The sequence below is a fragment of the Camelus dromedarius genome, chromosome 15 (assembly GCF_036321535.1).
Source record: "Camelus dromedarius isolate mCamDro1 chromosome 15, mCamDro1.pat, whole genome shotgun sequence".
NCBI lineage: Eukaryota > Metazoa > Chordata > Mammalia > Artiodactyla > Camelidae > Camelus > Camelus dromedarius.
The window spans coordinates 41,986,738-42,014,123 of NC_087450.1; the positions used below are offsets into that span (position 1 = coordinate 41,986,738).

The 27,386-nt window shown below is 49.1% G+C and overlaps 1 protein-coding gene across 1 annotated transcript in view; it reads left to right on the forward strand.

Moving 5' to 3' along the window:
• The first annotated feature begins 2,731 nt into the window (after positions 1-2,731).
• Positions 2,732-27,386, forward strand: part of XDH (xanthine dehydrogenase) — a 51,668-nt gene continuing 27,013 nt past the window's right edge. Inside the window, exons 1-15 of the mRNA XM_064494206.1 lie at positions 2,732-2,770; positions 3,163-3,220; positions 5,968-6,064; positions 7,379-7,487; positions 10,571-10,697; positions 12,003-12,064; positions 15,216-15,281; positions 15,596-15,685; positions 16,676-16,817; positions 18,963-19,055; positions 19,657-19,808; positions 21,033-21,126; positions 22,465-22,574; positions 24,683-24,867; positions 26,224-26,398. Of these exons, the coding sequence (XP_064350276.1) occupies positions 2,732-2,770; positions 3,163-3,220; positions 5,968-6,064; positions 7,379-7,487; positions 10,571-10,697; positions 12,003-12,064; positions 15,216-15,281; positions 15,596-15,685; positions 16,676-16,817; positions 18,963-19,055; positions 19,657-19,808; positions 21,033-21,126; positions 22,465-22,574; positions 24,683-24,867; positions 26,224-26,398 (1,599 nt within the window). The remainder of the gene's footprint in view (positions 2,771-3,162; positions 3,221-5,967; positions 6,065-7,378; positions 7,488-10,570; positions 10,698-12,002; positions 12,065-15,215; positions 15,282-15,595; positions 15,686-16,675; positions 16,818-18,962; positions 19,056-19,656; positions 19,809-21,032; positions 21,127-22,464; positions 22,575-24,682; positions 24,868-26,223; positions 26,399-27,386) is intronic.

The window sequence follows — 27,386 nt, forward strand, 5'->3', positions numbered from 1 at the left end:
TGGGACACATTCTGCACTGGATGAATAACACCTCTAAGGACAGGCACTTACCACCTGGGAACTTGGGAACTAGTTGTAGAGGTGGATTATGACTAGATGAAGTACCGTATTCCAAAATGTATTTCAGAGACAACCATCCCCATGAGATTCCTTCTAGATATTCTTAGACCCTTTGTACAGTGTGGGCACATAGTAGGTGCCCAATTAATGTGGACAGAATGAATGGGGGAATGTTAAAACCTTGAGAAATCCTCCACTGAAGGAATTATTTTTTAAACTTTGTGTTTTAAATTTATTTTAAATTTACAAAGCAGTTACAAGAAGAATACAAATAAATGTTAAAAAAGCCTTTACCCACATTAACACCTAACATTTTGTCACATTTTCTTTTATCTCTTTCTCTCTCTAGCATTGATCTATAAAGTACAAAATAATTTTATATATTTATTTAGTGCATATAATTAATCAGAATATATTCATAAACTATAAAATTTTCTTTCTGAACCATTAACGGTAAAATTTCAGACATTATGCTCCTTTAACCCTTAAACTAAAAATAAAGGCATTTTACAGAACTACCCACAACCATTTATAAAAATCAGGAAATCGAGTGTTAATATAACCCTAGTATCTAATGTATAGGCTTTATGCAAGATTATTCAATTTCCCCAATAAGGTCATTTATGACTTTCTCCCCTCCAAATCTGGGATCCAGGATCATGCTTTGTACTTAGCTGTCATGTCTCTTTAGGTCTCCTTTCATCTGGAACAGCTCCTGAGCTTCCTTTGTCTTTGTGACATTGATGTTTATGATGAGAACAAGCCTTTTTTTAGAATGTCCCTCCTTTTGAATTGGTGTCACAGTTTCTTATAATTAGATCAGAGTGTGCATTTTGGGCAGGATACCAGAGAAGTGATATGTCTTTCTCAGTAGGTTATATCAGGAGGCACATGTTATAAATGTCCCCCTTTATTGTGTTGTGAACTTTGATCACTTGGTTAAGGTGGTGTCCACCAGGTTTCTCCACTGGAAGATTACTCTTTCCCATTATAATTAATGAGTAATCTGTGAGAAGATACTTTGAGGCTATGTACATACTTTTATTACCAAGCTTTCACCCACTAGTTTTGGCTCCCATTGATGATTCCTGACTGGATCCAGTATTGTGCTGATTACACGATGGCCAACCATGTGGACAAATTGGCATTTCTCTGTCAGGAAGAACTTTCCCTTCTCCCCTACTTATTTTCTTGTTTATTTATTAATGATCAGTTTGGACTCATGTGTTTTATTTCTATTTAATGGGCTGTAATCCATTATGGTTATTATGTTTTGATGCTTGAGTTTTACCAGAGCAATCTGCTTAACCCCAAATTTCCTGAGCTCACTTCCCCACAGTGCTTTTCCTTTGGAATACCCATTTCCTTTGAGCATCCTGCTGGGAGAGGGTTCGGCAGAGTTTGCTGGGGCAAATGCTGCAGACATGCCATGAGAGTGACGTGGACATTCTCTGTAGGAATTCAAAGAAGGTCGGACCACTTGTGGCTGGGGTGGTATGGAAAGCCCTTACTAGGGAAGTGTTTGGGGTCTTCTGATAAGTCAAGATGAAGGTGGAAGAGGAATGGAGTGGCCAAAGGCTTAGGATCAGAAGGTAAATGTTGTATTTTCACTGAAATACGAAGACCAGCTTGGTAAGGAAGTTGGAGGGGGAAAGGCTGAAAATGAAGACTGGGGACACGTTGAAGGGCCTTGAAAGACAATCTAAAGAACTTGGGTGCTACCTTGAGTATGTGGGAGGTCACTGAAGGCACCGGGCAGGGAACTGATGTGATGTGATAAAGGACAGCAGCAGGACAGGAGGAAGGAACAACATGAGGGGAAGGTAGTGTGCAAAGAGGCTCTTCCTGCCACCTGGGAGGAAAGTAATAAGGATCTTTATTTTGTGCATTTATAATGACTCTTTGTGTGAAATTTGTAATCAGGACTTTGAACAAGCTGGACATGTGAGGTGTAATCATAAAAGAAGATTAATTTTATCTTCCAAGGGGTAAATTCTGGTAGTTTCATGACCTCCTGGATTACTCGTAGTCAATAAAAAAATTCTATGGGCAATTATAAGTTGCCAAACACAGTCTGAATTTGGGACAGAGAGGAATGGGTAGTGAGAAAGTTCTTATTTAATTGGTGCCGGTGTAAGATGGCTTCCCACCACTGGGATCCTTCCATTGCAAGTCTCACGACATAAGAGATGTGTTTTCCTCAGTCTGGCTGCTCTTCCTCAGCCCTTAGATTTGGGAGGTCCACTTCACACAGACTCTGATGGAGGTCCCATCACCTCCTGCAGTCAGTCTTTTGGGAGTTATTTAGACACCTCAAGCAAGCTGTCTCTCTCATGCATGGCCTCTGCATGTCCACGACTGACACTTTCACATCCTTTGCTCTTTCCAACTCTTATCACACCTTCTCTCCCCTTGACCACCCCAATCACCCAAACTCTTTTACCCTTGATGATGCACAAGGAGAAGTGAAACAGATTTTCATAGATTTCGTTTGATGATTTCCATCAGGAACTGGCCCTGATTTCCTTCAGGAACTGGCCCTGCACTTTATAGACCTCCTTTCCATCTTATTGAATATTCTGTTCGGGACTTTGGCTTGAGATTTCCCCTCCATTTCTAACCTGTGTTAATCTTGCTGAGTGTGATAACCCAACACATACAACACTCCGCTATGAGTACAGGCCGACAGACTGCTGTCTACTGCCTGAGAGTGAACACACCAGGAGGCTCAGCCAGAGGTCTGCTTGCTGCAGTGCTCAGCTGTCCCTGGTGGTCACAGATGTGATCTGGCAGCTGGAAATGAGAGGACACGCTCCATTTGAAAGGGACTTTGCCTTGATCAATCCAGCAGGGCAGGTGCAACACCTCTGGGTTCTGTGGTGGGCCCGGAGCTGAGCACTGATGCGAAATTTAGGATCACAGAGTGTCAGCATGTACACAGTTTGGCTTGCAGTTCCTGTGTTCATCTTACAGAATTATCAAGAAAAATACCTTCATTTTTGTGATATGTTTAGCACGTCCCCATTAACTTGACAAATTCTTGGATGAGACAGTGGCTGAATATACCTATGATATAGTTTTCACTTGTTTTTGTTTTTATAGGTGGTGGAGAAAAATGCAGATCCAGAAACAACCCTTTTGGCCTACCTGAGAAGAAAGTGTATCCTGACTTTGGAGTGGGGGTGAAGCCGAGGGTCATTCTCTGGGCCTTATGCCATTTGCTAGTGACTGGTCTGTGGGCCGTGAAGTGCTGAGGAAAGAGCCCTGGGCCAGGGCCCTGGTCACTTGCATTTTCGTTGCAGCTCTGTCACTTGGCAGCTATGTGACTTGGGAAGTCATTTGGACTCTGAAATTCTCAGCTGTCCAGTAAGAATATTGTTCTTGATACTCTTCAAGGTCTCTAGCATTTAAGACTCAGGTTTAGTCCTGGGCCTGTAGAACAAACGGCTCCGTAAGGCCCTCATCAGCCCTGGCCAGCTTCATGGTCATCCCTCCCCACAGGAGGAGTGGGCCCTGCCTCCGCAGACCTCTGTGAACACATACATGGACTTCCCAGGGAGCGTTTCCAACTCTGCCAAGTGGGAGGGGAAGTCCAGGGAAGGGGTGTTTCTTGGGAAAGGGGTGCCTCAGGTGGGAACTGTGTAGAGGCACCCTGCACTGTGGGAGTGGCAGGCACTGGGAAGCCTGGGCTGAGGGACTCCCAAGGGGGTTGGGGTGCTGCTCTGCTCCCGGTGTTGGGGTGGAGCTTCTATAAGACCCCCATACCTTTGGTTTTTCCAAAGTAGGAGAGTATTCTGAGGCCCCAGAAAAAAAAAAAAAAAACAGCAAAGATAGGAGCTTTTGATGGCAACTGACCACATAGAGGTGGATTTCAAGGTGATGTGCGTAGGTTACCTCACTGATCCCACAGCCGTCCCTTGGATGGAGGAGGAAGTGAGGCTGGACGTGTTATGAGACACTCCTCTCCCACGTGTATTCTGGGCACATGCTGGCAGACCTGGACTGAAGCCCAGAGCCACACTCTTAACTTCCCTCCCACACTGGCAACTCTCTGGGGGCCTGTTGTGGACCAATGCTCCTCTTGACCTCTGTCAGCAAGCCCTCATCGCTCCCAGAAGCGGAGTGTCTGGTGACTCCTTCTGGTGATGTATTTGGGAACAACAAACAACACCCACGGAGGCAAGCCTGGACTCCATGGCCTTCCCTCTGGTTCTTTTGACTCCTGTCAGAGAGAGGCTGGCTGTCATGTACTTCGTCCTGGATTTTTGACCTGGAGGGGGCAGGTCTGGAGGTTCACAGAACACAGACCTGATGGCGTTTTTGTAGAGGTGGAATTGCTCAGTGGGGTCAGGGGACTGCATGGAACTCCATTTCCAGCCCATCTACCTGGGCTGTCTGGGAAGAGAGGCTCATTCTCAGGGATTGTTAACATCTATTTCATTTTTCTAACAAAGTTTTGAAGGCTGGAAAGCCTCAGAAATTCTTGACCATAGTGGTTGGCTGGTTTGAGGGACAAATCTCAGATGAAATCCAAACCAGAAAGTTGGCGTATAGCTCTGAAGGCCTCGTGGCTTGTTGCTGCCCGTGCTGAGTTCATCTGTGGGAGTTCCGGGCAAGAGAGAAGACCCTGGGCTCAACTTCTGCCCTGGCTTCCAGAAAGATCCCCTGGCCAGCAGGCGACCTCCAGACTGCTCTGGGCACCTTCCATTTGTTCCAGTGTGCCCCTAGAGTGGTCCGAACTGCTGATCTTATACGTCCTGACTAGTGAAAAAAAAATCACTCAGGATCTAGTAAGCCCTCCTCAGCTGTGTTTTAAAAGAGGCGGCAGTCTGGAGTCAGATGACTGCATTTGGGCCCTAACACTCAGGGTAACAGGAGTGACTGTTACCTTGCAGGGCTCATGCCACGTCTTGGGTCTTAGTTTTTTTTTTTAATACATGAGGAAATGGTGGTTTATGCCCCACCTGCTAACCAGATTAGTGTGTCAGTGAAACCGGTCCAAGGATAAGTGCTTTCCAAGTATAAGATGCTCTGTCATTATTAGTATTCATTTTGTCTCTAAATCCATTCATCTTTATCTCTGTTAATTTCATCAGCTCCCTCCATCTTCAGTAGGAAGCTGGATGGTCTGGAGGCCTGTGGACCTGAGGGGAAAGCAGCAAAGGAGCCCACGTGTCCCAGGGAAAGAGGCCGCCATAATTACGGTTCTCCAGAATTATCTCTTTGTTAGGCATTTTTCAAATGCAAAGTATCAGAGTCTTCATTTCCCCAAGTCTATGTAAGAAAGGGCTCCAATATTGATTCCTGACTTCAAATATATCTTCATTTTAATTCCATTCGCATATCATATGGGCTGGAGATTCAGAAAGCCCTAGTCCAGCCCTAATTTTGTTCCCTGGACCTCATCAGCCCAAAAGGTTTTGGGGGGAAGGCTGGACTCAGCAAGTCCCAGAAGAGATCAACAGCTCATTCTGGTCCGAATGGCTTCATTGCACGTGGGCTGGGGGACATGAGGGCTGCCCCACACGCTCAGTCTCTGGGATGCCTGATTCACCTGCCCAGTGAGACCGCAGGGGTGGGGCTCTGTAAGACCACGCCTAGAAAACCCCAATCCCAAGGAGAGTCTCCAGGACTAGAGAGGAATAGAACTCCAGTCCAAGGGGATGAGACTTGGGTGCGGATGCCTTTTCTCTCTGTCCAGTGGGGCTGGCCGCATGTCCTGCCTCCCCAGGGACAGAAAGCCTCTCTAAACGGAAGGGCACCTGGGTCTGCTGCCTCCTGGGTCGAGGAGCCTGAACCTGTGTGTGGACGGATGGCTCTGCACTCACAGGTAAGCCCATTCGTTTCTCAGCAGCCTAGCAAAGAGTCTTTCCTCTGTGCTCATGTTCCTTAATCTTGACCATCCAGTGGGGCTGAGAGGAACCAAGCTGGGCTGTGGAGAAGGGGGCTGTGGGGCTTGCACGGTGATGCTTTCCAAGTATGATCGTCTGCAGGACAAGATCGTGTATCCTTTGCCTGCAGGTGGATTGCCCTTGTGAGGACTAGGGTGCAGGGATCAGCTTTTGATTGGGTGTGCATGTGTGTGTGTGCACACGTGTGGGTGAGCCCCTGCGTTTCTGAGCAGGCTCTGATCATGGACAAGCACATTATAGAATGACATCTTGGGAAGTATCTTCCTGACTTATAAATATAGACAAGACTCTGAACTGCTGATAAAATGACTTTTCTAAAATGCAGACTCATTCCACATCCTGTGAAATCCTTCAGTTGGCCCCCATTGCCCCCAAATTAAAGTCCAATCTTTTTGCTCAACACATGAGGCCCTGCAATTTGCCTCCCCTTTCCAGTTTTCTTTCTCTTCATGGACCCTGCACTCCATTCATGCATAAGCATTGGTGAACTACTGATGCTCCATACCCACTCATTTCTTGATCTTTGCATAAGCTGTTTCTTGTCTTGGATGTCTTTTCTTCCAGGATTTCTCTAGCTGGCTAACTCTTAATAGTTTTTTAGGACTGAGCAAAATATCCCCTCCTCCAGGAAGCCTTCCTTGACTTCCCAGATTGGGTTAGATGCACCTTGTCTGTGCTAGCCCTGTAGTGCACTGTGCACAGCCCTCCTGAAGCAGTTACTATAAGATATTTAAACTGCATCTTCACACTGGCTTCTATTTTCTTGAATTGAAGGCCAGCTATCAAAGGACCGAGACTTCGTCTTACTCACCTTTACTTCCTCAGCCCTTGGCAGGGTGCCTGGCTTATGGTTGGTATTCAGTAACTCACGTTGGCTGTATGTATGACTGAATGACTGATGAGTAAAGGGGTGGATGTGGGGAAGCTCTAAGGGGCTGGTGTTTAATGTCACCTCTGGATTTTCCTCTCCACTTCCCTGCAGAGGAAGGGGAGAAATGGAGGTGGGTGAAAGCAGGGAAGCAAAAGTGACAGGAAATTCTGAAATTAAGGAGGCTAAGGAAGGGCCCAGCAGAGAGAGGAACACGTGCTGGGCCTGGAAACTGCCAGAATCTTCCTCTTTACTCAGCCTCCAGGGTGGGGCTAAGGAAGAGGCAGCTGAAATTGATGCTGGCTCCAGTGTTCCAGCTCAAATGCCTAGGTGCACTGATGCCTGATCCCAGAGGACCCTGAAGGAGTTCGGGCCCTGAGCCTTGGGTGGAGAGGTGAGGACACCTGTGGAAAAGACAAGACCATGATGTAGAGTGAAGAGAAATGACACAAAGCATTACAGATCTCCCAAGCCCTGCACTCAGGTCTGCTCTGATGACCTGAGAGGACAATGAAACGACCTTAATCTGGGGTTCCAGCCACTTTTCTGCCAATGCCTGCCTTGCTCCCATCTGCTCCTTACACCATATTGCCGTGACAACCGTGGAAGGAATAGGAAGCACCAAGACGAGGCTGCATCCTGTCCAGGTAACCGGAGGCTCTTACCAAGGCTGCAGACTTGTTCTGGGTTGTTGGGCTGAGTGTCACTGCCTGGGCAACGGAGGCATTCTGGCTTGACCACCTCTCCATCTCCTTGTGGGTGGGCATAGGGATGGTGGTGGCTGTGAGGGAGAAAGAGGAGGCACCTGAACCCGAAGCCCCCTCCTGTGGCCTGGTGGATGTAACATTGCATGGCTCTGAGGGAACCAAGAGGTGAACTGAATCTGGTGGCTGGGAAGTCCAGCTGTGCGAGAGCTGGAGGGAGGAGGGGCAGGGGCACTTCCTCTCCTTGTGCCCAGGTGGGCTTAGGAAACCCCTGCCTTCTCAGATGGACGATTCCAAAAGCTCTGTGCCCCTTGATAAAAGCCCACTGACTCCCTGCTCCCTCCCATGGTAATTCCATTGCCCCTGTTACCTCCCACCCACAGATCATACAAACGTGAGCTCAGCCAGGGCTGAGTCAGAGAAAAGAGACACCCGGGTGTCTAATCAAGGCTTTCTCTCTGATGGTTTCAAGCACCTAAGGAGGGATTGAAATCGGGAATGTTTCGGGGAAGAGTGGGCAGTAGTCTGAGGGGTTCATGGAGAGAGAAATGATGCTTGGAGAGAAGGTGGAATGGAGCCCACATGGGAACAGAGCACTGTGGGAAGGGAAGGGCACTGTTTGCTGTGCTTCTTGTTTAGGGAAACCAAGGCAGGAGGTCACGAGAGATTACAGTCACAGAAGGTGCCTGAGCCAGGCCCTTTTCTTAATCTTCCCTTGACCATTTGAGGAGACATGCCATTCAGATCATGCCTCCCTTGGGCCACTCACGTGCATCCTGGAGCCTGGGCCACGGTTGAGCCAGCTAATTATACGTCTCTGAGGGAGCATCTTGGACCAGTTGCAGGGGGTCAGAGCAGGGTGGGGTGGGATTCCTTCATCTCTGTGACTTTGCTTCCTAGGCAGGAAAAGGGCAAATTACTAAAATTGTCCAACCTGCAGCAAGTATGAGAGGATTAATGAGGGCTTGTAGTTTTCTTTGAAACAAATAGATGAACGAATGAAACTTTTAAATGCTGAGATCATACTCCTATAATCAGGCGAAAACCCTCCGTTTCCAGTGGTGCAGATCCTTATTCCTGATCCACTTCTTTTGGCTCCATATAAGCTGTAGGGCCAGACTACACTTGGCCTTGTCCATTTACGTTTTTCTCTTGGTTCCTGTGACACTACACTTCCCTTCCTTCCTCCCATCTCCATGCTTGCACTGTGTGCGGCGGCTCCTCTGCTCAGTCCCTAATCGCTGCAGCACCCCAGGGATCTGGCCTGAGCCCCTTCACTTCCCCATCTTCACACTCTCCCCAGGTGAGTTTAATAACCATCCACATGTGAAGGCACCCATATTTCTTTCTTCAGCTTTGACCTCTCTTCAGAGGTCAGACTCCTATTTCCAGCTGCCTACTAGACATCACTAGATGGACGTCTAATCTCCAACTTAACAAAACCCTATTCCCCCAACCTTCCTTCTTCCCATTGTTCCTCCTTCTGAGTCAATGGCAAAGGCATTCACCCAACTGCTCAAGACAAAATTATAGGAGTCATCTGTGTCACTTTCTCTCAGATACCACACCCAATCCATCCAGAAGTAGCATCTCCTCTTCCTCCAAAACCTGCAGTGAAACCTCCATGTTTTTCTCAGCTTCCCCTATTGCTGCTTGGTCACAGCCACCACCCCCTCTTGCCTGGGCCACTTCAGTGTCCTGGTCCCCTGTTTCTTCTCTTACCCCACAACCCACTCCCAGCAGCTAGAGTGATTGTTTAAAAACGCAAATTAGATTACATCAAGTCCTGAAATTCCCCTAAAAGACTCCCATCTTCACACCCAGAGTAAAAATCTGGGCTCCTAACCCTGGCCTATGACAGGCAGCACGGTCTGGCTGCTGCCCCTTCTCCCAGCTGGCGGCATCTCTCTCCCAGGGACTCCACCCACCCTGGCCTCTCAGTGGCTTTAGCACACCAGGCTCTTCCACTGTTGGTGCTCAGAGCCTTTGCACCTGCTCTTCCCTCTTCCTGGGATACACTGTTTCCTGTTCCAAATCACATTATTAACTTAGATTTTAAGGTCATATTTTCAGAGTGGCCATTTCTGACCACTCCGAATAGGTACAAGTAACTCTGAGTCATGTCGTCTTGTACTAATTCTCTACATAGCACTGACCTCCACTTTACATTTTTGTCAGTATCTCCCCTACTAGGATACGAGCTTCATGAGACCTGGGACCTTGTCTCCTTCACTCTCCAGCCCCAGTGTCTTCACCACAGCTGGCATGTAATAAGTTCTCAGTAAATATTTGTCAAATGAACAACTGTATATACCTGGCACTGGGAATACAACATTCTAGCAATTTTGCTTAACATAAGCACCAAGAGAGATTCCCAAGGGACTGAAGAATAGTATGGATGAGGAGACTCTCCTTGTAACCTTGCAGGGTTGAATGAGAATTCTGTGACATTCAATGAAAGCACAAATTCTACATGACACATTTCCCAGATCTTATGTCTTGATTGGACAATACAGTAGCATTCTAATTTGAAATATAATGCATTCATTTGGTTGATTTCATCTTGTGGGGTAGTGCAGTGAAAGGAGCCTGGCGCAGCTCTCGCCTTCACCTTGTGTGATCTTGCATAAACCTGTTAAACCTCTAGGCCTGCTTCTGCGTCTGTTTAGTGAAGGGACTGGCCCTAATAGTCGCTGTTCTTTGAGGGGGGCTTTCCTATTAATAACTACTGTTGGTCGACTCCCTGCTCTATGCCAGGCATGATGTTAAGAGTTTTGTATGAATAATCTCATTGGAGCCTCAGCACAGCTCTAGACACAAATGCTAGGACGATCCTACAGACAAAGCTTAGGGAGGCTTGGGAACCTGGCGGAGGGCGCAGTTGGTAAGTGGCAGCAGTAGGATTTGACTGTGCAGTGACTGCTACACTACACTGCCTGTCAGCAGGACTGGTTTCAGCTGAGCCATGTAGGGAGCCTTCAAGGGGTTCTGCCAAAACAGATGTCTACATTGTCTGTCCCTTTTAGGAGAGAATTGCCAAAAGCCATGGCTCCCAGTGCGGGTTCTGCACCCCCGGCATCGTCATGAGCATGTACACGCTACTTCGGAATCAGCCCGAGCCCACTGTTGAGGAGATCGAGGATGCCTTCCAAGGTACGGGCCCTGAGGCCCAGCCCAGGAGGTGGGGTGGCAAGTGGGGCTCTGAGGAGGGCAGGCAGGGCCAGAGTGGAAGCTAGGAGTGGACTAGGGGTTTGAGGCACTGCCCTCTGAGGGAAAGGCTTGGGCCATCCCAGCACAGTGGCTAAGATTTATTGGAAGGCTGGCCCTTTCCTATTAAAAAAATTTTTTAAACTTTATTTATTTATGTATTTATATTGCAATATCATATTTTAAAAATTAAAGTGTAATTGATGTACAATATTATATGTTACAGGTATGCAATATAGCAATTCACAATTTTTAAGGGTTATGCTCCATTTCTAGTTATTATAAAACATTGACTATATTCCCCATGCTGTACAATACATCCTTGTAGCTTATTTTATACCTGATAGCTTGTACCTCTTAATCCTCCATCTCTGTCTTGCCCCTCCTCCTTCCCTCTCCCCCCTGGTAACCACTAGTTCCTTCTCAACATCTCTGAGTGTTTCTTTTCTGTTATATTCACTAATTTGTTGTATTTTTTTAGATTCCACATGTAAGTGATATCTTACAGTATTTGTCTTTCTCTGTCTGACTTGTTTCACTTAGCATAATGCCTTCCAAGTCCATCCATGCTGTACACCAGAAACTAACACAACATTTTAAATCAACTGCACTTCAATTAAAAACCAAGCAAACAGACAACCTATTTAAGTGACACGGCTTCCTTCCCCTGCAGCTTTCCCCAGAACAGGATTCTGCAGGGCGAAGGCCATATATGAAGAAGGTGGCTGGGATTCTGAGCCTCAGGCAGGGACTGGCTACCCAATTTGCCTTCTGTGAATGGGCTCAGGTGTCTGGACCTGGTGTCTGTTTCTCTGCATTGAATGGAGAAGGCTCCCCATCCATTCATCGTTTCAATCCATCATTTATGCAATCAGTTATATTCAGTCCTATCGTATGTCAGTCACTCTAAAAGGTACAAGGGACACAGGGATGAAAGACTCAGCCCCTACTCTCAAGGAATTTGTACTGTGAAGGGGAAGAGAGTTTACAATGTAGTTTGATAAATCTATGACTAGGGACCATGGGAGCACTTAGGAGGGGTACTTGATTCAGTCTAGGCATTCTAGGGAGGCTTCCTGGAAGGAGTGGTAGATGTTTTGAAGTCAGAGATGTAAGCAGGAGGAAGGGCCATTCTGAGCAGAGAAAACAGAATATGTAAAGAGAGCATCTATCTGAGCTGGGAGCAAAGCCACAGACCCCTTACCTGCCCTGGGGCTGCATTGACATTACAGCTTTTTCCTTGGCCCACAGGAAACCTGTGCCGCTGTACAGGCTACAGACCCATCCTCCAGGGCTTCCGGACCTTCGCCAAGGTATGTGGGGGCCCCAGGACAGCAGTGGCCCTGCTCCTGAGGCAGCAACACTCAGGGATCACAGTTGGGAGGGATGCCAAGGGCCTCTATGTTACAGAGAAGAAAGATAAGATGGCCAGTGATCAAGTCCTCCTGCTGCAGGTGCCTGGCGTGAGCGTTGGACTCTGCCATTCTTATTCTGGGATGTCGGGGGACGTTCTCATCAATAGCATGGAGACTTTCCTTCCAGGGACGTCCTGGACAGCTGGTTCCTAGAAGAAACACACTGCCCAAGAGTTAACTTCCTGCAGGGCATCCGGGCTTGGCAGCCTTCCTGAGCGAGACAGACACACTCAGCCCATGGCACAGGTGCTGAACCTGGCATTTAACAGCAAACCAGCCTGACTCAGCACTCACCTCCCTCTTCTTTTCCTGTCTTGGTTGCTTTCTGCAGTTGGCACTCCCCTGGGTTTATGAAACTGGTAATTAGATCTCCAGACAGTTTGTGAACCCCTGCACCGTTCATAGAACTCTAAGTGAGAAACCACAGCTGGGGTGCATGAGCATTGGTTACATAACACAGACACACACCTGCCATCTGGGAAGGAGGGCAGAGGGCTGGCTTCATCTGCCCAGATTTTACCTGGTTCCCCAGGTGGGTCAAGTTGATCCTGACTCCAACCAAACTGTCACATCTCAATTTGATTCTGGGTTGACGGGAGAGTCACAGCCTCCCGTGCCTTTTACTGACCTTTAGAGTTGGGTACAGTGCGAAAGGGGTATTGTGTCCAAATAGTCCAAAAGGGTGGAGGTGGAGATGGGGCTTCTAAGGATGGAAAACACCACACCCTGGTAAATGCTGTTGGTGAGGAGGGACCAGAAAGTATGGATTTAAATGAAAGTGACTGAAAGTTTAGATTTAGTGTCTGCAAACCTGGGTTCAAGTGCCGTCCCATCACTTCATTGATGGATGACCTTGAGCAAATTTCCTTGTTTCTAAAATGTAGATTATAATAATACCTACCTTACAGTGTTTGTGGGAAGTATTTCTTGTAAAGCCCTTAGAACAACACCTGGCACAGCTGAAATAAATGGCAGCATAAATTATGGTGCTGGTATATCTCTTCCGTTATGCAATATTTGCTTAGGCTTCCCTGAGAGCCAGGAATTGTTCACCTTGTCCATGTATTTATTTCATAGGCGGCTTCTCAGAGATACAGTCTAACCAGCCCTGCTAGAGTCTCAAAAGAGAAGGGCTTTTGAGTGTAGCTGACGGTTATGCTCCTTCCGAGCGTCAGAGTTTAGCTCAGTCAAATGGTCCCTGAGTCCAGTGTGTGGCAGCACCTCCCGCACTGTGGCTGCCTGGCATGCAGAGCACAGCTGGGTGCTCTCAGCAGCCAAAGTGACTGGCACCCAGTGTGTGCGCAGAAGCTCATGCATGTTACTCACTGGGGGCCCTCAAGGCCTTTATTCAGAGCCTTTTAACTCTTACTTTACGCACAGTTCTAACAAACTCAATTGTCTAGTTTTCATGGCCGTAGCACACACTAGAGAAGGGTGAGGAGGGTCTGCTAAGGGGAGGCGGCCTGTTCACAGCAAGAAAGGACAACAGCCATCGAGCAGCAAGGAAGGAAACGCACAAGCCCTGTAGTTTTTGCCATCGGAGAAAAGTGGAAATCTCTCGAGGGAAAAACCCAGCCTTCTCCAACCTCTGTCAGCCTTGAGGGCGGTGACACATTATTGCACATCCCAATAACTTATGTCATGAACCTATCAGTGAATTATCAAGAAAAAAGATTCATGTAAGAATGTGCTGGTACTTTAATTATCTGGAAAATATGCATCCATCCCCACAAGGACTGGGCGAGTGAGGCTGTCGTCTTACTGTATGCAGGGCCTGGTAATCCCTTCACGTTACTCCCTCTCCAGAAAGAGGGATGGGAAGAGGCACTATAGGAGCCTCTCTCTCTTCCTTTCCGTCCAGATACAGAGGCAGAGGTCAAGGTGGTGGTGGGGAGGTCCTGAATAGATAGAGCAGCTCCAAAGGTCAGGCAGTGAATGCAGGAGGGGTCTGCCCGCAGGGCAGCATGTTCAGGGGCTGCAGCAAGTCTGACAGAGCTTTCAGGTTCTCAAAGGCCACACCTTTGGCCTCCTTGGCCCTCTGAGAACTTCCTTGGGAAAACCGGTGGGCTGTGACTCACTCTTTGGGAACTGTCAGCATGCATGGTGTGTCCCGTGATTCCTGTCTGAAAGGGCCATCCCCAGCCTCCTCCCCCAGGATCTGACTGCCCCGGAAATGTGTCTGGGTCTGTGCCTGAGAGTTTTCCCCACTTTTGCCTCTTGGCACAACCCTACGATTCTGTAGTTCTTCTGAGGCCCTGAGCTGAGACTCCTGCCTCCTTGGGGCAGATCAGGCAGATGGACACACCCTTTCCCCACCTTCAGTGCATTGGTTCTAGGAGGTAGCAGTCGGGGCTCTATTCCGTGCTCTGTCACTGGCACCCCAAGAGGTCCTGAGCGAGTCCTTTCCCCGTAGGCAATGGGTCATCAGACCTGTACCCTTCCTCCAGATCAGGCCCACAGTGAGGAATGGAGGGTGAGCTTTCTGGCAAGAAGTGCCGAAAAAGTGCCATCAGGCACAGGGGCTGGCCTCATCTCTGGGCCCAGATCTGGTCTTGGACCCCTTTAGCAGGAGTCCCACAAAGACCCCAGCCTGGGAGGTGCCGAGGCATTCCCCGTAGACCTTGACTGGTCTAGAAATGGAGGCTCTTGAGTGCTGAGAAAACTGAAGGGGATTTCTCTTGTGGGGGCTTCCTCAGGAAGTGGTACTGAAGAGGGAAAGGGCGCACAAAGAGGTGCTTTGGTAAAATAAGATCTAGCTTTTACAGACAAAGTTTCTTAAAATTGAATTTCCCTGCAGCTTCCAGGAGAGGCCTGTTTGTTTATTCTCACATTATCTCATCTGTATTAATTAAGTGAGAGAAAGTAGTTAAAGCAGAGGCCTTACCTGTAAGCAGAGGTGAGTGGGAGGGGGCAGAGGTAGCTGCTGTTCCCCTTGGTGCAGGGACAGGTGTCACACCCTGATTTCATCTGATAGTAATAATCTCGGTTCTCTGGCTTCTGTGAGAACTCTTTGCAGATATCTCTGTGTGAGTGTTGGTCATCTCTCTAGGATGGTGGATGCTGTGGAGGAAATGAGAACAACCCAAACTGCTGCATGAACCAGAATAACCACAAGGTAGGTGGGTCCTTCTCTGCCCAGAAGCCTGGGGGCCCACCTCAGATTAAAGCAGCGGGTGGGCCCCCTCCACACTCTGGGCAGTGGGGGCTGGGAGAGGAACTGGTTAGGCCAGACCACGAGGGCAGTGAGTGTGCACGTTACCCCTGGGTCCTCTGGCAAGACCTCCTTGTCCTTGCTTCCCAGGAGCTACCTGCCCTTCCATCAGCCTGCTGGGGGCTGTGGCCGAGCTCACCTGGACAAAGGGCTGGGCTGGTCCTATGGGGCATTTTAAAGGAAGGGACGGCATACCACTCATATGTTCCCTTCTCCAGCAGGTCACTCTCTCGCCATCTTTATTCAACCCCGAGGAGTTCATGCCCCTGGACCCCACCCAGGAGCCCATCTTCCCCCCAGAGTTGCTGGTAGGTGATGCCCCTGGAGCTCCTTGGAGACCTGCTTTATTTCATTTCTGCTGGGACCTTTGGGTCCTCCTTGTCCTGTAGATTTCAGCCTGAGTTTCCCTTCCTTTCTCAGAGCCTGTGCCACATTCTCCCACAGGGACCCACCCTCCTCTCCTCACACGTGACACTCTGAGGACAGGCAGTGGGTCTCTCTGGTACACCATGTCCAGCAACAGGAGCTCCAGGAGGATTTGCTGACCTCCTGGCTAAATCTAATGTATAACCCTCAAGCAACCCACTCTCCTCTCTGTAAGCAGTCCATTTTTTAAGCAAATAAACAAACAAACAAGCAAAGAGAGCTGTGTTCAAAGGACACTGACAAAAAATAAGCCACTCAGAGCTTTTCAAGTGTAGATTTCTCAGGCGCTGGTGCGCACACACAGACTGCTTTCAGTGGGCCAGAGAGAGTGGCTTTGCAGCAGGCTGCTGGAATATCTTTCTCTGGATTGTGGAACCTTGGAAAAACCGACACTTTGGCTCAGGGAGGTGGGGGTTGTCTCCTAGTCCTGCATCACCATTCGTGCACTAGACCCAGCCCTCCACTGTATTCCCTTCTGACACCCCTTCTTTCCTGCCTTGCGTCTCCTCTCGCACCTCCTGGAAACAGTGTGGGACAGGTCAAGTCACCTTGTGGCAGGTGACCTTTGGCAGGTCCCATAACCTTGAGTCTCAGGCTCATCCTTCGCCTGTAAAAGATGCAGCTAACGGTGCCCCCTTCACTGAGGCCTTCTAAAGACTAAGTGAAATGACATCTATAAAACAGCTGCAGCGTACTTCCTGCTGCCATGCACAGTGTTTCCCGGTGCTTCTGCCCTGACGTGCATTTTCATCCTGAATTCAGTATTAAACAAGTCAGTGGCAGAGTTGATCCCGTGGCAAACTCAGAGCAGCAGCCCTGGGAACGGCAGTGGGAAGGCGGAGGCAGCACAGTAAGAAAACGACCTCTTCCAGAGGCTGAAAGACATTCCGCAGAAGCAGCTGCGCTTTGAAGGGGAGCGTGTGACCTGGATCCAGGCCTCGACCCTGAAGGAGCTGCTGGACCTCAAAGCACAGCACCCCGAGGCCAAGCTGGTGGTGGGGAACACGGAGATCGGTAAGGGCCCGTCTGCCCGGTTCTGCCCTGGCAGCTGAGTCCTCAGAAAATGGACTTCTCCTCCTCTGTCTCCTCTTCCCCATTTCATATGTGGAGGTAGCAATACCCCCTCAAATGGTTGTTCTGAGTGCTAACCGAGACCCTTGCTGGCTGTTCTCCATAAACCTTTCAGAGAGCCAGCCATGGGCCAGGTCCTCCGGGAGAGCTGGTGTCTCCAGGTCACCTGGACAAGACTCCTTCCCTGAGTGTCTCCCAGCCTGAGGAAGGAGGAGGCCATGTAGGTCAAAGGTCTGGGCTGGTGCCTGACAGACACTGGGGTTCCATAAATGTCACTCCCTTGCCCATCCCCCTTTTTCTGGGGGTGGTGTGGTAAGGCAGGGGACTTGTGGCTGTGCTCATGTTGCCTGTGACCGTGGCCACCTGCTCTGTGGTGCCACCAGCTGTGACATGAGGCCCACGATATGTGAGGAGTCGAGGAGACTCAAGATGATGGCTCTCGGCCCTGGTGCTTGAAGACACAGGAGCAGAGGTGCCCAGGTCCCTGCTAATCTCCATCCATTTCTAAACCCAGCTTGGCCAGTTTCCACTTGGCTGGGCCCCAAAACAACTGAGGATCCAAGGGAAGAATCGTAGCACAGCCGAGGTCTGCCACAGAGGACCCCTGGTCTGAGGGGACTTGACATGCTTTTAAGCAGCCAAGTCTAGCTTGTGGGGGGTCTCCAGGCTCTGGCTCTGGAAGGAGCCCCTGAGCTCTGGGTTCTGGTTGGATCTGCAGCCACAGACAGGAGGGCCTGACTCAGGTCCGTGCTAGCAGAGTGCAGAGCTGGGCCCCTTGGTGAGCTCAGGTGCAGTACAGAGTCCCCTTCTGCAGTTTGACACATTGGGATGGCAGAGTGGCCTGTGAGATGTGCCTCAGGTGATGTGATCATGCTGATCAGCGTGGCCATGGCCCGAGGGCCCAAGGTAGCATGAGTCAAGGCGGAGAATGACCAGCTGGAAGAATCTTTGCGGTCCTTTGACGTATGACATGTTCCTTGCCATGAGTCACACGATGTCTGGACCCAGTTAGATTCCAAGGGAAAGGAATTCACAAAGATATTATAAACTCCAAGGTAGAAATATTTTCTTGAGACCACTCCACAGCTGCTCCCACTCCCTGCTTCTGCACACCCCCGCGGGGTACCCACCTACAGCCCTGATGTCAGGGAAAGCTGGCGTAGAGAGACCCTTATCAGGATGGGCCATTCACTGCCTCCATCTGTAGTCTTTATCCTATGAGCTAATATTCAAACAGGCCAGACTCCTCAGAGCCGGGCCACCCTTCAGAGACCCTCAACGGCACGGCAGGAGAGAAGGTGGAGACAAGGCAGACGTTTCTTTCCTAACTCTTCCATCTATAGCCCTGTGGCGGGGCTGGGAGCGGCGCTGTGCTCATGGGTCTGAGGAACAGAGCACGTCTGTTCACAGGGGTTTCTAACTTCTTTTGCTGGAAGGACAGAAACTGGACACAGGCATGCGGTCCCCCCAAGCCATGCACCTTAAGAACTCAGACAGCTATCAGGGGCTGGGAGGCAGATATGAAGTTATCTCTTTCAGTCAATTTTCCATTTTTGTCCGAATGTTAGACTTTCATGTTATTATTATTTTTATATCCCAACTCTAATAATTGCTCCAGTGCTGAAATGTGCCCACTCTAGCTGTGTAATGTGGGCAAAAAACAACCGCCCTGTGCCTCAGTTTCTTCATCTATAAACAGAGGAAATGACAGTATTTCACAGGGTTATTGTTAAAGTTAAATGAATTAAAATATATGAAGTGCTTAGAAGGGTTCCTGACTTATTTTAATGCCCTGTGTTTTCTGATATTGTTATTAAACACACACATACACTCATGCACACACAGAAACACATGAATTCAGGTTTGTCCAGTTTGAATGCTGGTGGGATTTTTTTGAGAGGGAAAGACATCGCTTTCAGGCTGAGAGTGTGGAAACTGCATTTAATCCCACGTCCCATCCCCTGCACCCCCAATCCCCAGACATCCTCAGAGTACGTTACAATTGTGAATATGCCCTCCATCCTGTGTATAGTGGTGGCAAACAAATGAACTGGGACCTATAACTTGAGGCTTCTCATTTCTCTCGAGGCATTGAGATGAAGTTTAAGAATCAGCTGTTTCCTGTGATCATCTGCCCAGCCTGGATCCCCGAGCTGAATTCAGTGGAGCATGGACCGGAGGGTAAGGGGAGGTTCTCCTGAGCCCACAGAGGGGCTGGGGTGCAGGAGGTGGGTCCCATGGTGGGTGGTGGGTACTGGGAAAGCCTCCCCTCTGGCTCTCACTGCTTCCTGCCTTTTCTGGAGCCACCCTGCACACGGCAATCAGGCACCCGTCCCTGCTTTCCTCCCCTGAGCATCTGTGAAGGGGTGCGAGTGGGCAAGGGGCTTGAGATTTTCAATAGTTGTTCTCAATCCTAGCTACACATTAGAATCGCTCATGGCAGTTGGGAGTATGTGGGAGGGGTTCTTGGGTGCTTTTTTAAAAAATGCCAGGATTCACCCTCAGAGATCTGCTTTATTGAGTTGAGAACCACTGATTTAGAGAAAAGAACATTCTGGTTGTAGGATCAACGGGCCTGGGGTTGAGTCCTGGCCTTTTTATTAGTTGTATGGCATTGGACAGGTCACTTGGCCTCTCTGGGCCTTAATTTCTTCATCCATATAAGGATGTGAGTCCTGGTTCAGCCTTCCTTGGGTTGCTGTGAAGCTTCATAGGGGCTGTGTGTGGAAGGGCTTTCCCAGCTGTGATGGGGATAGCTGTTACCCTGAGCATGTGTTCCCAGGTATCTCTTTTGGAGCCGCTTGCCGCTTGAGCTGCGTGGAAAAGACCCTGCTTGATGCAGTTGCTAAGCTTCCTGCCCACAAAGTAGAGGTGTTCAGAGGTGTCCTGGAGCAGCTGCGCTGGTTTGCCGGGAAGCAAGTCAAGTCTGTGGCTGTGAGTCCCTCTTTGGGGGCCCAGGATAGGCATTTTCATCTGCATGCAGGGGTTGCTGGTCTGACTTCTGCTGCAGAACCCATGGGCCTCCAACTTTAGCGCTTAGGATTGCCTGGGGTGCTTGTTAAAAATGCAGATTCCTGGATCCAATCCTCAGAGATTCTGCCAGCAGGTCTGGGATGGAGCCTAGGGAGCAGATGTTTACCAAACCCCACAGGTGCTTCTGATGAGGTGGCCTGCGGGCCATTCTGGGAAGCTCTCCAGCTGTGACTCAGTCTTTACTCCTGAGGCCTGTCCCTTCTTCCTGAACTTGACTGAGGCTGCCAGCAGGTGGATGAGAGCTAAGTTAGGGAGAAGCCAAAACAGGGCAGGGGACTGCCTTTCAGAGTCCGGGGGAGAACCAGAGATAGACCCCCTGAGAGAAGGGAGGGGCACAACTGTTGACTGTTCTCAATCAGCCTTCAGACCAGTCCTCAAATTCCCAGTTTGCAAATGGGCTCACACACCTGGTGCTGAGTCTCACAACCACTGATAGTGTCAGAAGGAAAGCTGGCCCTTCCATTCCAATTTGTTGTTGTTTTAAATTAGAACGAAAAAACAAAGCAAAACAGGCCCCTCTCATCCCCTCACCCCACCCCACGCACCTGCCTCTTCCGAGTATGGATGAGGAGACATAAACCCAGGAAGCTCTACTGAGTCCCCCAGCTCCGATGTAATCTGCTGCCAGGAAGGATGTTTTTTTTCCTGGAGCAAGTGGTTTTCTTCCTGTTTCCTAATTATGGGAACCCTGTGTCTGATACTCCTTATATTCTTTGCCAAGGAAGCTCAGTGAGAACAAATTGTTTATCTTTAAGGCTTCCTCCTCTTTTTCCTTGATCTTTATCTTTCATTTCTCTTTTACTAACTCTCTATGTCCTCTGTGATAAACCACCTCAACCCTTTCAGAAAAAGTCTGGGTGAAATCAATCAAGCAAACAAATGTAAAAGGGCTGACCCTTGTTTACCAATGGGTAAATTTCAGAGCTGGGACCCAGTCCCAGGTGTTGGTTTTGTGCATGCCTAAATGCCCACGTTCTCACCGTGCTGATCCTGTGTCTGCAGGGGTAGGAGGACCTCAGAGCTCTCCCTTCAGTAGGTGTCCCCCACCTTCAGTGTGTCCGGGAGCCGGCTGTGTGAGCAGGAGTTTCCCGGGGCAGGCTCTCACGCACTCTCTGCTTGTCCTAGTCCATTGGAGGGAACATCATCACCGCCAGCCCCATCTCCGACCTCAACCCTGTGTTCATGGCCAGTGGGACCAAGCTGACCATCGTGTCCAGAGGTGAGCTGCCTCATGCAGAGGTCAGGAAAGAGGGCCTGATGGGGGAAGCGGGTGGAGTCTCACTTTCTGGGGAAATAGAGCCTGAGGCTCATTGATGCAGCTTCCCCTAAGTTTGGATCTCTGGCAACTGCAAGGGAGATGCACAGAGCTTGGAGGCCAGGAGAGCTGGACCATCACTTTACTAAGAATTCACAGCAGGACCTGTCATCCTTACTTAGTGGTGGGCTGGGGGCCAGAGTACACATGCCACTCACCACAGCTGATTGCTGCATTTTCAAGGACTTTGAGCATTTGTTAAACGTGGCCATTATTAACAATTATACTATATAAACTTACAATGAAATAAATTATATTCAAAACAAAAGTAATGAATACTCAGAATTCACCACTTCCTGATTATTTTACTTCATTTTACCATTGTCTATGCCCTTGAGGTGGTTTTCCATTCATTATATTTGTGGAGTGGAGATGCTACATAGTGGGGTGCTCCTGTGCATCTTTCCCTGTTGGAGGCTCCCCAAGACCACCTCCAGGTTTGATGACTCTAAAGAGGTCAAGGAGGACTCACAGGACTCAGCAAGGAGTCCTACTTATGGCTATGACATTCCAGCAGGAGGATACAAAGCAAAATCAGCAAAAGTAAAAGACGCATGGCACGAAGTCTGGAGGAAACCAGGCACTGGCTTCCAGAGCCTCCTCCCAGTGGAGTCACACAGGACATGCTCCGTTTCCCCAGTCTTAAGTCAAGCTGTGACAACACATGTGAAGGGTTGTCCACCAGGGATGCTCATTAGAGACTCAGCACCCAGGGCTTTTCCTGGGGACCAGTCGTGAAGCTCTGCCTGGCACGTACCAGAAGCCCAGACTCCCAGAAGGAAAGCAAGATGTTCAGCATAAACCATTTGTACAAACACTTTAGGCACAGTGAGCCATTCTTATCAGGGAATGGTGGGAGCGCTCCTGAAATCCAAATTCCCAGGGACAGCCAACAGCCAACCTTGTTAGCAGGCCTTTTAGAGGATAGCAGGTCTGCTGTGTCAACTCTTTGCCACCCTCTTTCTAACTTCATATTTAGCGATGTAGCTCTGACAACTTGACATTGGCTGTGGTAGGAGTATTTATACCACAGAAAATGAATCAGGGTTTTTTCTCAAAGAACTGATAGTTAAACAGTCAGCAGCACACTGTTGCTTAAGGATTTCAGATGGAGCACCTTGGTCCCCATTGTGCTAGCCACTCCCTCTGCCTGTGGGCATCAGACACCAGGATGGAGAGTTTGGCTGGTGAGCTGTTTTATGCTTCCTCACATTGGTCCCTCTTTTTCTTGCCTCTGGACAGGCACCAGGAGAACGATTCCAATGGATCACACCTTCTTCCACGGCTACAGAAAGACCCTCCTAGGTCCAGAGGAGATACTGCTTTCCATTGAGATCCCCTATAGCAGGAAGGTAAGATGCTGTCTGAAGCATCTTGAATCACTCCTACTCCTGCCACGCTCCAGACAGGGAGACCAGAATTTGCCGCAGGGACCAAACTTAGCATCTCTCAGCTTTAACATTGATGTTCTTGTCTCTGAACCTTGCCTTTAGCCAACCATATTCCTCTCTGGACAATGAGGAGTTTCAGGGTAGGAGGCACAGGGCATAGACTAGGAAACCAGACAGGTAGATGTGTGATCCTGAGTGAGTCATTTGACTTTCTGATTCCCGATTTCCTCTGTAAAATGGATCCAATAAATGTTACTGACTGTGCAGGTTACTGAGAGGACTGAAAAGAAATAATTCAAATGGTTCCTGACAGATGTCTGGGAGCTGGTGGAGACTACCAGCTGGTAGCTAGCAACACAGTTCCAGGAATACATCCAGCTGTCCCTGTCCTAGGTTTCATATGATGAAGTGTGGGGTTTGCATGCTGAGTGGAGAAGCTACCTGTGAGTCGGGTCCTCACATGCTGACCTTGGGCTTGGCGAGGTGTTTTTTTTTCATGGACCTCACCCCAGGTTAGCTCAGATGGATTTCTGCTTCACGAGCAGGTGTTCTGGTTTGTTGGGGCAGGTCTGGGTGCCTCTGGCTGCCTTGCTCTTGTTCCCCAGGGCCTGTGGCATCTTGACCTGGTGTGATTTTGTCCCACACTTTCTGCAATGGGCCTTTTAGAAAAGTGATCTGTGAGAGTCCAGGAGCCAGCGGTAAAGGAGAGCACTAAGGGCTTACTGTAGGCAGTTCTTTAGTGGATGTTACAAGACATGTTTTGCCCTTGCTGACTTTGACATCCTTAACAAGAGTTCTGATTCAATTAGAGCAGTTTTGTCCCTGAGGTCGTGTCTTAATGATTTTCCAGCTTATCCTTATAAACAATTTTGAATAGTGATTCCCAGAGTTTTTGTATTTCACCAATCAGTAATTTTTTAAAATTAGAAGGTGGGGAAAGGAGGAGGAAATGGGCATAGCACTGCCCAGTTTTTATCTTGCCAGGTGGGGCATTAACAAAAAACATTTCATAAATGGGAGGAGATTTTAATACCCAGAATTAGGAAGGTTTTCTCAAGAAAGAACAGCTGATGACCTGATGATGACATTGCATGAACCCCGGGGTAAATTATCACCATGGACCGGCACAGTCCGGAAGGCAGCAGCTGGAACCTCTATTCCAGAACTGAGTTCAAGTTCTGGGCTCGTTGCCCTGGGACCATGTTAGACACTGGGAATCTGGACGAGCTTTACCATCAGGCGGGGTCTCTATGGCTTCTTCAACAAAAGCCCAAGGCCATTTTGGACTTCAACAATGGGGCTCCTTGTTTCTGCAATAAACCTTTCCTTAAACTTCCCACCTTGGAAGTTAATCAGAACTTGTGGTTCCGGGAGAAGTTCAAACCTCAAAGCAGAACCTGACACAGAAGGATCTTACCTGGAAAGCAACTCACATTCTCCTGTCCCCAGAGACAGAGCCTGGCTTAAACCCAGAGGAATTGTATGTTCAAAGCACAAAGGCAGCTATTGCCTCATACAGCAAGTCTTTCTTTCAGGAAACAAGATTTCTAACTGTAGTCAGGTGAGAGAGACAAGTCAGGGAGAGCATCTGTGGAGGCCGAAAGCTGAAGCTGTGTTTCAAACACCCTTTGGCATCTCAATGTCCCTGCTTGAGAGGCGGTCAGGCCAACACAGGCTTCAGCACAGCCCTGGGGGAGGCCAGGTGGACTACGACACTGGGCACCAGAATGGGGAAGACGTGGGGGGCCGAGTAGGGCTCTGAGGAGCCTTCATGGAGGCACCTTTCCTCCTCCAGCTGTTGGGCTGAGAGCACCCAGTTCTCCTGTGTCTCTGACTTTACATTTTCCTGGCTGACGGGGAAATCTTGGCCTGTTCCCAGCTTCTGGGAATGTTATCTGGAACTTCTGGAAAGGCGGTAGTTAGGCCTCGATCTTTGATCCTTGCCACCAGCTCCTTGCTGCTCTGTGATGGTCTGACCTCCTCACCTCACCCGTATCCCTGCTTCAGGCCCTCTGTGTACAGCCCTTGCAAAACCAGGTGGGAAACTGGTACTTTTCTGTTATTTTTAGGGTGAGTTTTTCTCAGCATTCAAGCAGGCCTCTCGGAGAGAAGATGACATAGCCAAGGTGACCTGTGGCATGAGAGTCCTGTTCCAGCCTGGAACCACACAAGTAAAGGAGCTGGCCCTTTGCTACGGTGGAATGGCGGACAGAACCATCTCAGCCCTCAAGACCACGCGGAAGCAGCTGTCAAAGTAAGAGCTGACGGCAAAAGGAAATTGCTGCTGCTGCCGCCGCCAACATTACCACTGTGACTCTAAGAGTGTTACCATCACTGCTGCTGCTGCTGCCATGGCTGCTCCTGTACTGGTGTGGCTGACTACTGCTGCCACTCGCAGCATTACCGCTGGCAGCATTGGCTGCCGTGCTACTACTGGCATGGCTACTGCTGCTCCTACTAATGCTGTTACTGCTTCCTGCTGCAGCTACAACTCCTGTTACTACTGCTACCGCTGCTGTGGCTGCTACCGCTGAAGCTACTGCTGCTCGTTATTTCTGCTGCTGTCACTACTGTTCCGCTGTTGCCGCCTCTGCTGTCCCTACTGCTGCCACGACTTTGACTAATGTTACTGTTGTGGCTCCGGCTACTGTTACGGTTGCTACTACGAGCGCTCTCTCTCCTACTACCAATGCTATTGCTGCTGTTGTTCCTGGCGTTCCTGCCACGGGTGTTGCCGCCGCGCTGCTGTTACCGCTGCTGTTATGAATGCTATTACTGTTGCTGCTGTTGCTACTGTTACCGCGGCCACCACTGCTACCAGTGCACCTAGTGCTGCTGCTGCCCATTGCTCCTGACTGCACCACCGCTGCTGCTGCTGCCACTAACAGTGCTGCTGGGGCTGCTGTTCCTACCGTTACTCCTGGTGCTTCTCCCACTGCTTTACGACTTCTGCTTCTACAATTACTGTAGCTTCCACGACCACCACTGTTACTGCTTCTGTCGCTGCTAGTACTCCTACTACTAGTGTTGTTGTTGCTGCTGCTGCCACTATTGCTGTTCCTGCTGGTATGTTACTACTATGGCCATTTTATGGCGACAGTGGTACCAGGCACTTTTCTGGCAGCATCCAATGAAATCCTTGCAATAACCACATGGATCAAGTTTAGCTTTGGAGTTTGGCTCCTTGGTTCCAATCCCTGGCTCCAGCAGTTCCCAGATGGGTCGTATAAGTCAAGTCACTTCATCTTCCCGTGCCTCAGCTTTCTCATTGGTAAAAGGAGTATAAATTTCCCCATGCTATAACTTCTAATTTAAATTAAAAGTGATGTTTTATATAAAGCACTTGGGACATTGCCTAGTACATTTTAAGAACTCAACAGATTTAGCTGTTATTATTTTTGTGGCCTTCTAAAAAATTGTATCTATTTTTAAAGGTGAGGATACAGAGGCTCAAGGAGGTTAAGTAACTCGCCTAAAGTCTCATATATAAGTATTAGAGCCAAATTTTGAACCGAGGTTCATGTGACTCCAAGGCCCTGTGCAAACCACTGCACACAGGTGATTCTGGGAGCTGGATGGGAGCACTCTTCCATGGCCTGCTCTCTGGCAGGTTCTGGAATGAGAAGTTGCTGCAGGATGTGTGTACAGGCCTGGCAGAGGAGATGTCCTTGTCCCCAGACGCCCCAGGTGGCATGGTTGAGTTCCGGCGCACCCTCACTCTCAGCTTCTTCTTCAAGTTCTACCTGACAGTGCTTCAGAATCTGGGCAAAGAGGACTTGGATGATGTGAGTATGGGGGCCTGGGTGAGGCAGAGACTCCCTGAAGCACTTGTGTTTAGGAATCTGGGAAGCTGGCCTGAGTGGGAGAGTGTGGTGGACCAGGTGGTAAATGCTCCTCTCCTCTGGACGTCTAAGGGCAGAGGAGCAGGGAGCAGGGACACAGCCTAGGGAGCCACATAGAGATGGGAGACAACTGGGTGGCTGAGAGGCAGAGCACTGTGCTGAGGGCTGGAGATGTGGGTTCTTGTCCTGGTTGTGTCATTACCTCAGATGAGAACTTGAATAGATCACAACTCTTCATAAGTCTCAGCTGTAAACTCAGGGGGTGGGGGTAGACCAGATGACCCTTCCAGCTGTGTAGCTGATATAACTGTGGTTGTGCAGTTAGAATTGGAATGCAGTGTGATGAAAATATAAGGTGGGGCTGCTACAGCTGGGGGGATGTGGTCATTGTAAGGATGTGCATTCAGGAGAGACTGCTGGCTGAGGTGGAGTCCAGCTCTGGAGATTGGTTCACTAGCAAACATTTATTTTGCACCTTTTACAATGTAAGATTGCACTAGGCATTGGGTGGAGGGGGGTAGCCTAGTGTGGGAGAGAATGGGGTCAGTAAAGGCCAGTCTGATGTGACAACTGAGAAGATGAAGTATGGGGGCAGGGACCACAAAGGAGAGAAGGCTTCATAGCTGTGGGGACAGCAGAGTGAGGCCCCTCTTTTGAAAACATTCGTAATACTTAATACTCTCTCAGCTTATATAAGTAACAAACTTGTGGAAAACTTTAGAAATACAGAAATGTATAGAGAAAAAATTAAAATTACTCTCAGATCCTAGAGAAAACCACTGCTGATGTTTTTGCTTATTCCTCTTATCTTTTTTCTACACTTATTTGCCCAGCTGTCATCCGGTTTGTCTGCTCCATCTCACTCTCTCTTCTATCTGTCCTTCCATCCGTCTGTCTGTCTACCTATCATCTCCCTATCTTTTGATCTGGA